Below are 18,106 nucleotides of genomic sequence, written 5' to 3' on the forward strand. Positions count from 1 at the left end.
ATGGTAACAACGCATGCTATTGCAACGCAAGTCGGAACAACGACTTGCTAAAGGGGGGCGCTGGATGTTGGATTGATATAATTTACTATTCCAGCTCCAGTCTGTGCAAAAGTAGGGAAGGTGTTGTATTTTAAATCCAACTCCTTCTGACCCCTAGAGCAAGTCGTTGTTCCGACTTGCGTTGTAATGGCATGCGTTATTATAACAAGGTTGTTGTAATGACCGCGTTGTAATGGTATGCGTTCTGTCGGATGCAGTGTAAACGATGTTTCCCGTGGGCGTGGCCTGGGCCAATTGGCATGTTGAGTGAATTGCAGCCCGACCTGGGCCCACAGCTAGCCGAATGCACCCCGACCCTGGCCAACAACTAGGCCAGCATCTCCAACATTTTGTGTAGTGAGAGCTCCTTCAGATCAGTGGATAAAACAAGAGAGAGACACACACAAAAACATAGATAAACATGTTGTTCACATGTTAATTATGGCAATCGCTAGGACTGGGATGAAGTCACAGTCGGCATGCACATCTTCGGACATACTCATGGACATGCTCAGTGTAGTATGCCCCACTCAACAGACTGCCATGTGCTCTTATGTGCCAAGCTTTTGCGAACAGTTATGACCTGTATTATATTAGAAACACAGGTGTGGTATCGCCCTCAACTGGCTGATCATGGCCAGAGGCGATGAGTGTATTGCATGCATATGTCTTGTTAATGAACCGAATGGTTTAGAGGTTGAAGACACAGCTGTATCAAGTGTGAATTGAGACTATTATGGGTGTTTCTGTAGTGTGCCACTAATACTGACGATAGTAAAGTACGCAGTGTCACACATACAACACACGTAAGCAAACTCTATAGCATACCCCTCTATTTGGAATGATTGGCCTCGCCGGCTATCACTGCGATAATGAGGATGAGTCTCTGTGAATGCATAAAGATGTTGAGACCGTAAGCTATTGCTACCCCCAGGCCCCGTTGTGCACAAAGTAGTCTTTACCTTAGGACTTGTTTGAAGTCAGCAGGAAGATACTTACAGTCACTCTCCCCTGTGGTGGCCCATTACCTGCCCCCGCTCGTCGATCGCCGATGGTTAGGAAGAAGGCGGTTTTCTTTATTTATGGACCCTAAACGGGGATGCCTGGAAATGACGTCGCTGGAGGCGTAGTAGGTCGCGGGTCACGGGGTTTAGACTGTGCGCGTGTGACCACAGTGTGTATAGACATTGGCGGCCATATTTGAGTGGTCAAGGGCTAATGAAAATAGCATCGTGACTGGTGATATAATTCTAAAAAAGGGTTTGTGGCTCAAGGATTTGGAGTATCATACCAAGAGCCACACAAACGTCCATCTAGTTATGGACTTTAGGTCTCATGGAGTACAATGATGGTAGACTCAAGTATCCAGCATGCAGAGTTCCGCAATTACCTATCGTAGCAGGTGGAATGATGGGAGTGTTATCGACCCTTATAGGATAGCATGGTCGCTGCTCATATGGGTTCTGTGGTAATTATATTTTTGCGGGGGCGATCGTATGTTATGTTGAGTGCTCTGTGTTGCAGGGCCTTTGGTGTCATAGGGGTAACCATGTGTCAAGGTGGGTCCTGTATACTACCACAAGTCATGCGTTGCACTCAAGGTCAGTTGATCCGTGAACTACATGATTGTACAGGGAACCTCGATGTCAGATATGGCACATGGTTGTTGATGTCCCATCTGATTGAAAGTACAGGTATTGGTAGGAGAGCTGCTATGCTGACTAAGGATGTAATGTCTTGATGAGTGTGATAAGCCCCATGTCAGGTGCGGTGTTCTAAGAATGGTGTGCGGGGTATAGGAAAGAAGTCTGGGTGTACTCCAGATGTTGAGTAGTACCCCTATTGGTGGAAAACGGGGTACCAGGCAATGTTCATACATTGTGGTTCTAAGTAATCAGTTCAGCCCAGGGTATCTCATCGTTCAGGCCCTCTGAGTTTCTCTTCAATCTGTGGACCCAGCTTTGTTCTTGCCTGAATAATGTATTATTGGTCCAGTTAGGGGTTTATTCAATAATTGTCCAATTGAAATTGCCTGGGGTATGGTTCATTTCAGAGAAGTGGTTCAGTAATCTGGTATTAGTTTTTTTACACCTTATGGTGCTTCTATGCTCCCCTATTCGGATTTTGATTGGTCTTGTTGTCATCCCCACATATCTCTTTTCACACGGACAGGTGATTAGATATATGCAATGTTTGTATTGCAATTAGTATGTTTCTTTTGGTGCCAAGGTCTGGCCAGACCTAGGTCAATCGTTTTTGATACTGTTGTGAGGGGGCATACAGAGCAGGTCCCACATGGATAATGACCCTCTACCGGGGGTAAGTCCCATAATGGAGATTGTGTGGTGGGAGTTACTTTGGGACGTGTGTGGACCAAGAGCTCTTTCAAATTTTGGGTGCTTTTAAATGCAAAAAGAGGGGGTGGCCCTGGGGTAAAAGTAACTGTCTCCAGAATGCCCTAGTGTTTCCTAATCACTTTCTGGATCTTGTTTGAATTGGGAGTGAACGTTGTCATACGTTATTGCCTCTGTATCTGGTCTGGTCCTGACTTTCAGGAGAGCTTCTCTGTGATTGTTCCTTGCCTGTTTTTTGTGCCTGTCGTATTATTTTTTGGGGATAGTAGCGCTCTGATAGGTAATCTGACAGAATTTTGGATTGGTCCTCAAACTCGCTTAAGGTGTTTCAATTCCTACGGAGGCGTAGAAACTGGCCTACTGGAAGATTATTCTGCAGTGCTTTCGGATGATGGCTCTCATACATAAGGAGACTATAACTATCCATCGGTTTTCTGTAGTTGGTTGTGTGTAGGGAGCCTTCATGAAGGGAGATATGGAGGTCCAGGAAGGGGATGCTTTCTTGCGATCTGGTACCAGAAAACCTGAGAAAGGGGTCCAGAGTGTTGATCCACCCACAGAATGCCATGTACTGTTCCTCATTGCCCTTCCAAAAGAGGAGGATATCGTCAATGTAGTGCTGCCACATCAAAATTTCATTCTTGTAGGCATTGTTCTCCCCTAGGATGAACTTGGCCTCCAAGTTAGCCATATAAAGGCAGACCAGACTCGGGGCATAGGTGTTCCCCATGCCGGGGCCCTGGATCTGGTGATAGAGCTGTGTCTGAAAGGCAGATACATTTTCTTTTAGGGCTATGGAGGCACATTCACAGATAAACGAGATAGGTGTCTCATAGGGCCATGGCTCGATACTCCATAGTGTGGACTCCACAACTTCCAGGGTGGCATCTTTGGAGATATTCCTGTAGAGCACCTCTATATCCAAGGTAACCAGAAGGTTGATGGTTTCAGATTCGGGATGTTTTTAATCAAATTAAGGATTTTGGTTGTGTCCCGAAGGTAGGAAGGTGTCTTGGTGACTAATGAACGAAGATAATAGTTGCAAAATTGCTCAGTGGTTCCAGCACTGAGTCAATCCCAGACACGATGGGGCATCCTGGGGGGGGGGGAATTGATCCCCTTGTGGATCTTTGGTAGAGTGTAATAGTAAGGCATCCGGGGATCGTCATTGCTGATAAATTCTGCTTCCTGTGAGGAAATCCAACTTTTGGTTTCTGCTTCCATAACAAAGACCTTAATCCTGGCAGTCAGTCGGGCTGTGGGGTCTTCCGAAATGAGCAGATAATATTTAGTGTCAGTGAGTTGTCGACGACACTCTACATTATATGTCCCAATGTCCTGGATCACTATGTTACCGTCTTTATTGGCTGGTTTTATGATGACGCTGTTGTCTTTGGTGATGGTCTTTAGTAGCGTCCTTCAGAACAGCTTGTTTGAAGGGGAGTACTTTCTTAGGTGTCATGGCAGCTGTAGGAGTAAACTTAGATTTCTTCTTCAAACCTGTTTCGGGGGTGGGGGTCTATGGTTTATCCTGGAAAAAGGCCTTCAATCTCACTTTCCGGAAGAATTGATGTAGTTCCTGATGAAGTCTGAATGAGTCCTCGGCTGGTGTCGGGACGAAACCTAAGCGCTTCTCCAAGAGCCTATATTCGCCCTCGGCCAGCAGTCTGGAGGACAGATTCACCACTAGTGTTTCTGTCCTGATGTTTTGCTCCATAGTGTCCTCTGTTCTGGATCCTGCCAGTGGACATTCTTGGGTCCTCCTCTTCTTCTGCCTCTTCCTTTGCCCCTCCCTCTGTTGTAAAAAGGGGGGTTCGGGAATTGGTGGTATTGAGGAGCCTGGTTTGAGTGTCCAGTTTGCATGTTCCACATTGGTTGGGGTCCCATCCACTCTCCAGGGTACAGTTGCGGTTGGAAGGGGTGCGGTAGGAAATTCTGGAACAGAGGTGGCGGGTGTTGTCTCTGGGCTCCTCTGGAGTGTGGCACATAATTTCTGCCCTCGTAGCTGGAGTCGCTGCTTGGGGATCCTGATCTCCTTGAGTGGTTAATACTCCTCTCATCAGATGTTGTCTCACAGTTCTGAAACACACAGTCGTCTTTGGTATATGGATATACCTTTTCTTGATCAAAGCGCTTCACATACTTCTAGAAGTTGGTAATCTTTTGTTTCGTGAGGAACTCCTTGTGTTTGTTCATTTCCTCATTTATCTCTGCCAATCATGATTTGAATACTGTGATTGAGATTCTAGCTTTGAGGCTGTTCTCAGCTAGGGTGATCTGGATCAGAAGTTCGTCTGACAAGCGTTTAGCTGTGTTAATTAGTAGAAGGAGCCAATCTTGTGCACACTTCCATGCATTTTTCGATCATTCTCTGCGGAAGGTCAGATCTTCTAGGAAGATTCTTGGAGTCAGTGTAACTAGAAGATATTGGGGGCTATATTAGCCCATAGTATTCAGTCATGATTATCCAGTGTAGGACTGTCTTTATCTGTTGTTTCCTTAGGGATTGTAAGGCTTTCCAGTCATCGTTTTTACTCCCGGTCACTGAACTACCATCCCCTGATAAGAGTGAGGGTGCCCTAAGAATTTCTGCCACTGTCCTATCATAGAAACTTAAATCTGGATTGTCCATTGTAAGAGATATATGTGTGCTTCTGGTGGACCCCGCTAATAAAAAGATAAAGTGGTCTGTGTAACGGAAAGTGACAAGGGAGATAGCAAGAGGAAATATAGAGCGTAAAATTGTCCCACGGCTGGCTACCGTACAAAATTACAACACAATGTCAAGCGAGGGGGACGGGGAGCTAATAGGAAGAGGAAAGGTCCAGTACCGATGCTCCCAAGGACTGACGTGGTAATCTGTTCCTAAAAAAAGAGGGAAAGACAACCTATTCTGGTTGAGAAAAAATGAATGTCGGAGTGGTCTCTCAGAACGGTTGGGTCAGATGAAGGTGGGGGAATTTTTTCTTTTGAAAATAGTGCTCTCACACACCCTTGCGAGTGTCATGCTTCATCATCGGCCCTTGCTCCTCGTGGGGGTGGCGCTGCTGTCCTCCACAGGCCCTGCGAGAGGACTCTTTATCGGAGATCTTTCAAGGAGATGCTGCAGTTGTGCATGTGGTTATGTGGGCCTAAACAGAGTGAGTGAGTTAAAAATACCTTTGCGGTACCCAGAACCAATTTTTTCAGGTGTCCGAAAGATAGGGTATAAAAACAAGGCCAATGTGTCGGGAGATGAGTGTCTTCCTGCTGCTCTCAATATCTGTGTAAGTGTGTGATAGGTGAAGTTAGGTCAACATGTTTCCCGCTTTGAAGTGGTCTCTAATGGATCCAAGAGCGCTTCGTCAGGTCCGTGAGGCAGACAAGGGAAGCTGGAGGACTTTGTGGGCCAGCTCTGGGGTAGGGCAGAAGGCAACGGGCTCCCGTCCTTAAGGGGAATAGAGTCTATCCCACAGCACATTCACCTCCAAGGTTACCTCAATGGCTCTCCTTAGTGTTTCGATATTGAGCCTCAATGCATGAAGCATTAACTCATCTGTAAAACAGTGCACACTCTAAGCTCAACTTAGGGACTCCAGCTTTGACATATGTTTCTTACAAGAACTCACCTAGAACGCACTGATTGGAAACGCCTCTGGTCAAGATGGTTCGACTGTCAATTATTCTCCTCTATGTCAGGGAAGAGAGCAGGGGTGGCTAACCTATTCGCAACACACTTCCCCGGTAAGATACTAAACACTCAAGCAGAGATACTATGGGAGGATGCAGGCGTTAAGAGTGGCAGTGGGGGGGAAACACCGATACACTTGCATCCTTATATGACCCAAACGATCGCCAAGAGACTTTCCTCAGGGAGGCCCTGAGCACCATCCTGGAAACTCCAGATGAGAACCTTATTGTTGGGGGGGGGGGGGGTGACTACAACATTGTACACAACTCTACACTAGATAGACTCGGGGGCACTCTCGGAATCTATGAAACAGTGGCTGACTGAGGTTGGGTTGGTGGACGTCTGGCGACGGCGCAACCCTACTACCTGGGACTACACTTTCTTCTCAACAGCACACCAGACCTATGCCTGTTTGGATCTCTTTTTGACGTCCTTGCGTGTCACATTGGAGATACTAGACACTGCGATTGGGATGGCATCACTTTCGGATCATTTCCCTATCACTCTCACCGGGCAGTTGGGGGGAGACTGCAATAGGCAGAAGATGTGGAAGCTTAACCCTAAATTGCTTACATACAACACAAATATCAAAGAGGTACAAAAGGCCTTACAAGCCTTCTTGAACTCTAACAATGACGTTCTTACCCCTGCCACCCTGCTGTGGGACACTCTGAAGGCAGTCATCCGATGTCGGTTTCTTGCAATAGTGGCCAAGCTGAACCAGGATAGGAGGGACAACCAAGACTAATTGGAATGCCAGGTCAAAGAGTTGGAAGCGATACATCGCCGCACAGGCGCAGTCCAAACCCGCCGCCAACTTACCAATGCCTGAAAACAATTGTAAGCGTTGGACCTCGACCGGGCCGAATACTGGCTTTTACGCACCAAACAGCACTATTATGAGGGGGGACAAGGTTGGGAAACTTTTGGCACATCAAATCCAAACCCAAATAAATAAACGCTGTATTGCAGAAATCGAAAACCCTCGCGGGGAGAAAATACAAACAGACAACCTTCTTGCTCTCGAATTTGAAAAGTTCTACACTGCTCTCTACACTGCCTACCCTCTGGATGGGGAAGCAGCAGTAACTTATGTGGCCCAAGTACCAGTAGCCTCACTACTGGCTGTAGAGGTAGATAAAATGGATGCAGAAATCCACCCGGATGAAGTGATGCAGGCAATTCAGGGACTCACGTCGGGTAAGGGCCCAGGGGATGAAGGGTTTTCCGCTTAATTTTATTAAACCTTCATGCCTAGTCTGGTCCCGTTGCTTACACGACTCTTCAACTCGTTCAGTGACACTGAATCCATTGCCCCGTCCATGCACATGGCCACAGTTGTGATCCTACTTAAACTTGGCAAGGATCTGACAAAATGTGCCTCTTATAGCCACATCTCCGTGCTAAAAGCCAATTTGAAAATATTCATTAGCATCTTGGCAGCTCTTTTGGCACCTTATATGCAGGGGCTGGTGGCTCCAGACCAGTACGGCTTTATACCGGAACTTAATTGTAGTAACAGGACCAGGTGACTGTGCCACTTTCTCGATAAGACTTATGGCTCCCAGAGGCCAGCTTTAATTTTATCGGTGGATGCCTAGAAGGCCTTTGATCGGGTCCACAGGCCCTATCTGCGATTGGCATTGGCTAAGTTCAGCCTGGGTGGGTGGTTTTTTAATTGAGTAAGTAGTACCTACAATGCACCGGAGGCAAGAATCAACGTGAACGACATCCATTACCGACCCTTTAAGATTCTGAGAGGTACCCAACACAGGTGCCCCCGTTACCCTTGTTATTTGCTCTATACATGGAGCCCTTTGCGGAGCGTATCCACCAACACGGCTCCATCACTAGGATTCATATGGGTGCTAGGGATCATAAAATCACTCTCTATGCCGACGATGTTGTGCTCTTTCTCACTCAGCCACTCACTTCCCTGCCTCCCCGCCTGCAAGAGATTGAAGAATTTGGCCTAGTATCTGGCTTTAAGATTAATATACAAAAAACACAAGCTCTTAGCCTAGTAATTCCCCAAACTGTTTTGGGGCAATTATGGGCGGTGTTCCCCTTTGGTTGGGCTCCAACGGGTGTTACCTATCTGGGTCTACAGATATAGTCTACGGTTGAACGGATGGTACGCAAAAACTATGGTGCCCTATTGACCAATATTCGGTCAGATCTTCAGAATTGGACAAGGCTCACACGATCCTGGCTAGGCAGGCTGGCCGCTATCAAGATGACATTATTCCTCCACAACCTGTATGTAATGCAGACTCAGCCGCTGCACCCCCGCCCCATAAACACTGGCTAAAATTAAACACTTGTTGGTGGACTTTGTCTGGAGAGGAAAGAGGTCCAGAATGGCGCACCTCCAAATGTACTTGAAACAGGAAGACGGGGGGCTAGGGGTTCCACACTTAGAACGATATTACCATGCGGTCAAGCTGCCCTAGATGATCGAATGGTATAAGCTTACGTTGGAAAAACACTGGTGCTCCCTGCCGGGGTCTACATTTCACGGGTCCTGCGAGCTACGATGAATGTATGGGTCAGGTTTCAGGTGCCCCACGGTCTATCTACCCCCATATACCCCGGGACCACCTTTAGAGGTCACCTGGAATTATCTCCCACCCAGACAGAACAGGATTACCTCAAATGGAAGGAAGCCAACTGTAAAATGTGGGTGATCTCTTCGAATTAGAGGGGTTAATGGATATTTCCCAAGTATCTGCCAACTATGGCTTACCTAAAGCAACTTACTGGCAATACCTGGCCTTATGGCACTGGGTCACTCAGCCACACATTCGCTCACATGCAATCCGCCCCTTAACAAAATTTGAAAAATGGTTCATAACCCGACAATTGGACAAACACCTGCTTTCTGATATATACTTGTTTCTTCTTTCACCCACACAGCGAGTAAAGACCCCCACCCAGTGAAGATGGGAGTCGGAGTGCAAACAGGAGTTCTCCTATAAAGAATGGCATGGCATAATACACAGAGCTAGGGCCTCCCCTTGCAGCACTGCAGGAAAGAAGATGCTTCTCAAAATAGCATATTACTAGTATTACACCCCCGGCAGGGTGGCACGCTGGAAACCCGGGGGAGATGCCCATTGCTGGCGCCACTGTGACCAGGTGGGCAGTTTGACACATGAGCTATGGCAAAATCCGAAAATACAACCCTTCTGGGACTCAATACTACCCGACAAATGCTACCTATGATATGGACATACCAACATTCCCTAGCTACATACTCCTTGGTCTCCCCAACGCCTTAACGTACCCTCTAGGATCATGCCGGGGAAGCATTGGCACTGGGTGCTGCCAAGCAGGTGATACTCTCTAAATAGGGAAACGGATGGAGTCCCAACCATGTTAGAATGGCTACATAAGCTATGGGAGGTGATTGGCATGGCAAAGATAACAGCAAGCGTTGCACATAAGCTTCACCGCTTTGATAAAACACGGAGATCCACTTTAGAGTTCCTGTCCACTGAGTTCACTGAACTCACATGCCCGAGATATCTACCGGTACTCCGACTCACCTGGGACCCCCACATGACCAATAAACGCCCCTCACAGCGGCAGATTTGAACACAGGAAGGACTCGCTTTGCTCCCGAACTCTAAGCCATCATTAGCTCCCTGAGATTTCCTCTTCTATTTCCTTCTTTCGACCTACAACTATACCTTTCTTACTCCTCTTTAAACATTCTTATAATGTCTTTCCCCACCGGCTACTGGATATAGGTGGCGGCTACTGTTCTGATAGCACAACTCAATAAAAAGATTTAAACCATAAAGAAATAGAGAGATTGAGATAGTGGCATTACAGTGCACTTGAAGCATTTGTTTCATTGAGTTGGGAATATATTAATTTATGGCTCTCAAAGAAATGGAATTTTGAATGACTGGATGAGCTGGATCAAGGCCCTACTTGCAAACCCAATGGGTTGAGTTTAAAATGGTTAAGTAATTTAATGGCCCCTGCTGTTACAGAGGAGAACATAACAGAGATGTCTATTGTCGCTGCTCTTGTTTGCTTTGCACATGGAGCCAGTGGCTAAATTGTTAAGGAAGAGGCTAACGGGCATTGATCTACAAAAGTATGTACATGCTATTTCAATGGATTTGGTCTTTTTGTATCTTCATAGTGTCACTGATGACCTTCCACATGGTCTATCGATGCTGGACTCTTGTATCTATGTGTGAGATCTGAAAGTTATCATAGATAAATCCTTCCTGTTCCCTCTAGGGTTGATTGCAGAATTGAGTGAATCAGACCTACCCAAAACTCCACTCAAATTGCAAATGGAACCTTTTAGGTATAATTTAGGGGTGCAAAGATATCATGATATGATGAAGACTATTGTTGGGAATGTCGATAAGACCATATCTCCTTCATATATTATAGTGGTCGGTCTTCTGGAAGAAGCTCCCACTCTTGGTGATGGCTCACACTTAACTCTCCAAGATGGTTCTACTCATTTGCTTTCCATGGGAATTGGTAAATGTGCTTGCAAAATGAACCCTAAAGATTTTTAGAGCACTAAACTCAAGTGTAATAAATTTAATTTGGTAGGGTGGAAGAAGTAGAATTGCGAAAACTGCAGCTGCCGATCACTGATGGTGGATTGTGCATGGTAGACTATAAGCAAATATAACCTGGTGATGCACCTCCAAGTAAACATGTGATGGTTGTAGGCAGGTGCAGGTAGATGTCACATTATTTATTATCTGAACTCACAGGAATATTCCCCAGGAAACATTTTTTTCAGCAAAGTGATGAATAAATCAGACACCTAGGTTGGTGGGCACTTCCATATGCTGTTGACGACATTGCCTAACCCGCTCTGGCCCTAGAATGGCTTCCATCAGACATATCCCACATTTAGAGAGATGATGATGGTTGTAAACACTACTAAATGGTCAAAAGTGTGGATCCTGAAAATTGGTGACCTGTTTGAAACTGAGGGCTAAAACGGCAATTTCTGACATATGTGGAGCAGCTGTGAGAGCATTGTTAAATACTTTGGAGGGAATACTTTGGAAAGCCGCCACAACACCCAGTGCTTGAGAAGCTGCTCACATAGTCAGAAAGCCATTACATTGTGTGAGGAAAATGCTGGACAAATAAATTGTTAGAACCTCTGAGAAAGTTGTGAGTTAGAGATTCTGGTGGAGAACTGAGTGATGCAGAATGGAGTACAGTATAAGAATACCCTACTGTTATCTTTAAAATAATATTTCATGTGTTAGGCCACACTTATTCCACAATCCACAGAGAATCAATAGGTTATAACCTAAAGCATTAGATCAATGTTATAACTGTAGGTCAGCAGTGAAAGGCATTCAACATATGGTATGGACCTGTCCTGCTGCATACATGTACCGGCAAACACCATCTTGCACGGGCTGTTTCCATTACCTCAAGTAACTTAGTACTAAAACCTACAATCTTTTGATTGGATCTAATACCCATGCCTATGCATAAGAAGATATAATGCAGGTATATTCGCATTGTGCTCCTACTGGCCAAAAGATGAATAGCAGTTCATTGAAAATCCTCTGACCCTCCCACAGGTATCTAAATGGATGGCAGAACAAGTGAAATTGACAGAGAGTGTACCCCAGCAGCTGAGGGGACACAGAAACATAAATATGAATGACTGGGACACCATACTCCATACACTTACTGGGAATAACAATAAATGAGAACTCCTTATATGTTAGGTCACAGAATCTTAGAATGGACCTGCAAGAGCTTCTACACATCTGTTCTGGGATCTTATTATGGCTTGAAGGATCTCTTAAACATCTGTGTCAGAATGAGCAATGCAACAACAGAGCATCATAAGGAGATATGATTAGGAAATAATGGTATGAACTCCAATATGGCATAGTAAAATAACTTTTCGTACATGGTGGAACTGAGAACCCCAATATGGTATAAGAGTAGCACCTGAATATGTCTAATAGTTGGCATCTTGAGCATGTATCTACCGCTCATATTCACTTTTTCTCCAGCAAGTGTCTTATAAAATTAGACTCTTCCTTTCAATTTCTAACACAGATCTTTCCTTTTTTATGAAATGTATGGAATTCTGCGGCATATCTCGCTCCTGCAGAAGAGATTATTCAGCTAAATGGAGGCTCTGAATTTACTTACGCCAAGAATCAAGAATCCAGAAATAAGCTATGGACTGCGCGACACAATGCATGGTATGCAGCCCTTGGCCTCCGTCCGGGATGTAAGGTGAGACCGTTAGTCTGCCGAAGATGAAGGTGCAATGGTTGCTTATAACATCCTTAAGTTCCTTAAATGGATAGTAGGACACTGTAAGGGTTTAAGTAAATCATGTGAATATTTCAAAGTGTATATATATATGATGTACTAAGTTATTACAATAGGACGTACTGGGGATACTTTAGCTGGAAAATAATCAAAGCCACTGAGGACCGCGCTGTTGGTGTTGAGGCAAACATTTTTGCATGGAGAGGTATTTTAGGGAGGGGTTAAATGACTCCACTGCATACATGTCTCCTGTGAGAAGAGCATGTTTACCGTGTACCATCAGTGGAATCTGGTGAACTTTTAAAGTGATGTAGCATAAACGCCTGCCTTGGATTGCTGTCAGCAAAGTGAGTCGTCTGAAATCTTTCATGGATGCATGAGAGCCGGGGTCGATATATTGTGGGCATGTTTTGCATAGTAGCAGGCACTCCGGGACTAGTACTAGCCTCAGTATAGTGGCGGCAGTTGTTAAACTTTTGTGAGCATCTTTGGTTCAGTGGTTCCTGTCCCTATCCCTAGTACAATGCTTGCAACATACAATGTGGCAGTTAATGTATTATTGTAGACCTCATTGTACTGCCCTCCATTTTAGTGCACATCCAATCATAATGGTGATAATTCCTGGCTTATTGTGAGTATCCTTGACATGATGGTTCCAAGCCCTAGAATGATGCTGCTACTGCACTATGGTTACATCCTGACATATTGTATGCCTTCTTGACATAATTGCGGCCATGCATGGTGTTTTTATGAAGGTCTATATATGATGGTTATATAGAGTATGGTTGTTACAATCTGTCCTTATATCAACAAAAAGCAAATAATTGGTATTTCATAACAAGAACACTAGAGTTATTTTCAAGAAATTGGTTAGCCTTTCTTTGGAGGGTGTTTATTACATTACATTTCTAAAATGTTTAAAGCTGACATAATTATATTTGTTTTTGAGGTGGGGGCTAACAATGATATGTTGTGTAGGTCCCTTCACAACATATTCAGTTGCAGGGGGTTTCAGAGTGCCCTACCTAATGGATATTACTTAGGCAAGCCACTATAGCCACTTGCGATTGACTGAAATAACAGGGATGATGGCCTGCAAGGTATAGCATACCACCATCCCTGTGTTTGCATTCCCAAACTGGAAAGTTTTTTAAAATTGTACTTTTTATGTAGCCTGTATTCTGTAAAAGAACATATGCTCCCTTTATACAACAAAAAGAAGAAAAAGGTTATTGTTTGTGAGAACATTGGGTGGAGCAGGCCGCGCCCCTGTGTACGACTGACTACTCCCTTCCTCGGCTGCAGACCCAATTTACAAGGGGGGAAGGGGACACTTTCCCCTTTGCAAATCAGTAACCCCTCCAATGCAGAGGTTATTAACTCCTCAATGGATTGTGACCCCAACTGCAGTCACAAACCACTCATACATTCCTCTCCGATTCAAAAACAGCAGGGTAATAATCCCTTCATTCGACCTCTTATACGTGATTTTGAAAAGTTTACAAACCCCATTTTATAAGTTGAAAAGAACTTTCTAACTTGTAAAAGGACTTTACAACTGCAAAAGTCCTTGGTACATCTTGATATTTTAGATTCTCATTTCCACAAGTATTATCATTAGGAATTCTCATTATTATGACCTGATAACTTCCATTTACTCCCTGGGTCCTTATTTGTAATCTAAGGTCTCATGACATGCATCTACAGCATAGGACCTGAAATCTGGATTCTCATAGTTGGAATCCTCAAACTTACATTCAATATTATTTCTAATGGATTCCCTTCCTGCTGCTTCCTTAAGTTAACATCCCCAGACGCTGACGCTTTCTACTAATGAAAGGGACTATTGAATGGATCAAGCCATGTGAGTGCCAAAGGGCAAGGGCCCTAGGCAAATAAAGGAAATTCCAGACAGGAAACCCCATGTAGGACAAGACTCACATTCCAAACCCAGAAGGCTATTTAAAAATTAAGAATCCTTACAGAAGGCAAAAAGGGCAAATAGTTGGTCAAGTCAAATCAACATTAATATCATAAATCAAGAGGAACGTCTAAATATGGAAACAGTAAGAGCACTGACTTGACGTTGGCCTCCTAAGAATAGGCAAAAAGCTCAGGCAAAGGCTCAATAGGAGTCTCTGAAAAGTCTGGTACGTATCCCAAACACAGCACATTTTATAGTTTCTAGGCAGTAGAGGATTGTGGCCCTGTGCATGGTGTTAGATGGCATCCCAGCTGTACCAATTAAGATATATTGACAGAAGCCAATTAACATTTTTGAAATTATTTTATGTTTAATAGGCTGTTCTAGAACTCCTCCAAAAATGAATTAACAAAGAGTCCCCATGCCTTAAATTCAAAAGGAAACCATATGAAACGATTCAACAGTAAACTTAATAAAGTGAATAGGCCAACTGCTGTGGCTGTGAGCAGGAAGAGCCTTGAACATTTGTAACAATACATGAACTTCATAGGCAGGCTATCTTTGAGGTACTTTATTTGATAAAACGTGAATAAACAGCACCACAGTACAGATCACATTTTTGTCTGAGAGGCACTGTAGAGAGAAATACATGTTTCAATAAATTTCCTCTCTGTGGGACAGAGGGGAGGGTGGGTACTCGGAGCTAGTTTAGAAGGTCCAGAGCCCATTCTCCTATGGGTAGATTAACAACTCAAAAAATGGGGCTTCTGTTCCTGTGAAGAGAGAAAAGAAATGTTCCTAACAGGTGTCTCTGACCTATATCATGAGAACAGTCAATGAGACTGTCTCATGTTGCCCTCACACATCCCCAAGGGGATGTCATGCTTCATCAAAGGGCAGTGTTCCTCGTTGGGCCGACACTGCATTGCCCTACTGGTCCCCCGAAGGGTCACTTTGGCAGAGATCTTTTTTAGAGATGCCGTACAAATGAGGTGATTGATGTGGTGGAGTAGTTAAAGGTGGTTGTGGGTTAAAAGTGATAGGGGAGGTCACAAGCTATCCTTTAATAAGTCGACCGCCCTGTCGGAGATAAAAACCTATAACAGGCAAATGCTACCCTAGAGGTTTGAAAGGAACCCTGGTAGTCAGTGGGCAATTAATATATGGCCTCACTTTGATCTCTCACTTAGTGATTTGTCGCCATGTTTCTGACAGGGCGGTCGACTTATTAAATAAAGGATAGATTGTGACCTCCCCTATCAGTTTTAACCCACAGCTATGTTTTACTACTCCACCACACCAATCACCTCACTTGCACGCATCATACAGCATCTTTTAAAAAAATCTCCGCCAAAAGTGAAACTTCTGGGGGCCTGTGGGGCAATCCAGCGCCGCCCTGGCGAGGAGCACAGCCCTATGATGAAGCATGACATCCCCTTGGGGATGTGTGAGGGCAACATGAGACAGTCTCATTGACTGTCCTCATGATATAGGTCAGACACACCTGTTAGGAAAAAAAATGTCTCTCTCTTCTCAGGAACAGAAGCCCCACTTTTTGATTCTAGAGAAATACATGCACATAGACAACTTTCCATTGTACTTTTAAAAAGCTATGCTTCTTTAGCTGTCAGTGCAACAAGACCAGCAGGCCCAGTAAATTAGTTTTGCAGCCTACTTATGCTAAAAAAATATTTTTTCAATATTTTTATTTTGTTTTTTATTGTATACAAAAACACCTAATGAGTATTGCAAACATTAACAACAAGTACATGGAGGGCATTTACTTTGAACCCAGCAATGCAAACAGTAATAATTTTGTTACTGAAATACAGCACAGTTGTAACAAGGTATTGCATAATACACCAAATCAGCAGCCTGTTGGTCTCCAGAGTGTTCAGTACCTGGCAATTAAGGCCCTCCACCTTCTTGAATTCGGCCCGGTACGTATGCTAACTTAAACACACAAAGATGAACATTATTCTGTATTAATCTGCGCTCGCAACTCCTTCTGTATCCAGAGTCTTTTTTGTTAGCAGTGCCGCCCCATTGGCTTCAAGTGGGTAAAGATATCTTCATTGCAGACATATGTGGCTCTATGGTTTATGCTGCCCTGGTCAATTAATACATGATCAGCAACAGTGAAATAGTTTGATGTTTTTACATACTCAACACAAGCGGATCTAAAGCAATCAAGTTCTCACCACCTTTCTTGTAGAAAGGAAATCTTGCGGATTTAAGGTTGGTTCCTCGATCCAACGTCACTGTGAGTCACTACCTCAGTAGCTTGGGCCTCACTTGACAACATTGATACATGTAACACATGTGGTCTGATGCAATCGAAAGCACTGAGCAAATGAGAGGCAATGTTTCTGTTGGCAGCTCCCAAACTAAACTCCAGATTTCCTGCAAAGGCGAAGTTCAAAGAGAGAACACACCTAAATCATCGAAAGCACAGGGGGTCTTGCTCTTCCTTTCAAATGGAGCATAAGAATAGAAGAGTGACTGCCACGAATCACTTGGAGTCGTCTTAGTCTGAATAGTTTCCTAAATGATGAGATCGGCCATGAGTTTCTTCACACCTGGGGCATCACCTCTTCAGGTTTTTAAGACACTGTGTTGCTTACGTTTGCGAAGTAAGAGCCCTGTGTAGTCCTCTTCGGAGCTATTATGGTAGAGGGATGGCATTTGATTTGCTCGAAATCGAAATGAAGTGGTCAGCTTTGAACAAAATATTTAGATGAAGTCTCTTGAGTCAGCTTCAGTGATTTCAAAGTCTTCACTAGAAGGGGAGCCAGGAATGGCTCTGTGTGCAACCTCAAGCCAACCATTGGATAAGCCTGCTCTGTGTGTCAGACTCCAGTGACTGATGATGTATTGAGAAGGTCTAGGGTTTAGTGTGAGTATTTTTGTAAAGGAATTTCTTCAGATGCCTAATGTCACTTCTAGACAGATTTTCCTGCCTTTTGGTGATCTTTTAGGTTTGGAGTTAGATGCTTCAGGAATTGAGCATCCATTCCCTGATTGATGGTGATGATGAGGCTATGAGTGGGGCTGTCAATTTGTTATCTCCTGCTTATTCTGATAGAGGACATTTTAGAGAGTAGTAAGGGCTGGACTGGGTACTTAAAACAGCCCTGGCAAAAATGTTCATCCAAACTGTATATTGCTTCGGGTGAGGATAATTAGCAAAGAAAAGGCTATCTAGGGGTTGTAAGGGTTCTCCCTTGAAGCACATTTTGACTTAATTGAGCCCTAAAGAGTGTATTTTACTAGCTTTTAGATATTCAAGATAAAAATGACATAAAATATACCTAGAACTCTAGAGTGGAATTAATGAAATAATCACTTACGTCTGAGTCTGCTATGATCTCAGGACCATTATACTGCAAAGCAGTTTTTATTGATGAGAAATGGGTTTTTTATAATTTGTCCTAACTGGGTGAAAACTTGTCCTAAGGCATGTGACTGTCCTAAGAAAGAATTGAGCATTAGTAGTCCTCACATTAAGGCCTCACACTGTAATGAATATGAATTATTAGAAACATGAATGAGCATTGGCCCAGGCATTGTTTCGCCTTAATTCCCTGACAGCACATACATGAATGAGCCAAACATTAATCTCCCAGAAGTTTAAAATACATAAATGATCTGGCAGTGAATACACAGAAACATCAGTTGTGTCAATCTATTCCCAGGTGGGATCATGTGAGGATGTCAGTGCTCGTTGGGACTACCCCTAAGCTCTGTCTGTGCCACCTCCCTCATATTTAGGCCTCGCCTAGGCAGCGTATCTTCGAGACATGCTGTATCTACTCTGTGGGC

The 18,106-nt window shown here is 44.2% G+C and overlaps 1 protein-coding gene across 2 annotated transcripts in view; it reads left to right on the forward strand.

Moving 5' to 3' along the window:
• Window positions 1–18,106, forward strand: part of LDHD (lactate dehydrogenase D) — a 735,651-nt gene that overhangs the window by 478,044 nt on the left and 239,501 nt on the right. For both annotated transcript variants that reach the window (XR_015302444.1, XM_086945224.1), the window contains exon 8: window positions 12,194–12,321. Coding sequence is in view for 1 of the 2 variants with exons in the window: in XM_086945224.1 (XP_086801350.1) it covers window positions 12,194–12,321 (128 nt within the window). In the remaining variant the exon portion in view is untranslated. The remainder of the gene's footprint in view (window positions 1–12,193; window positions 12,322–18,106) is intronic.

This window comes from Lissotriton vulgaris, chromosome 12 (assembly GCF_964263255.1).
Source record: "Lissotriton vulgaris chromosome 12, aLisVul1.2, whole genome shotgun sequence".
Taxonomy (NCBI): Eukaryota; Metazoa; Chordata; class Amphibia; order Caudata; family Salamandridae; genus Lissotriton; species Lissotriton vulgaris.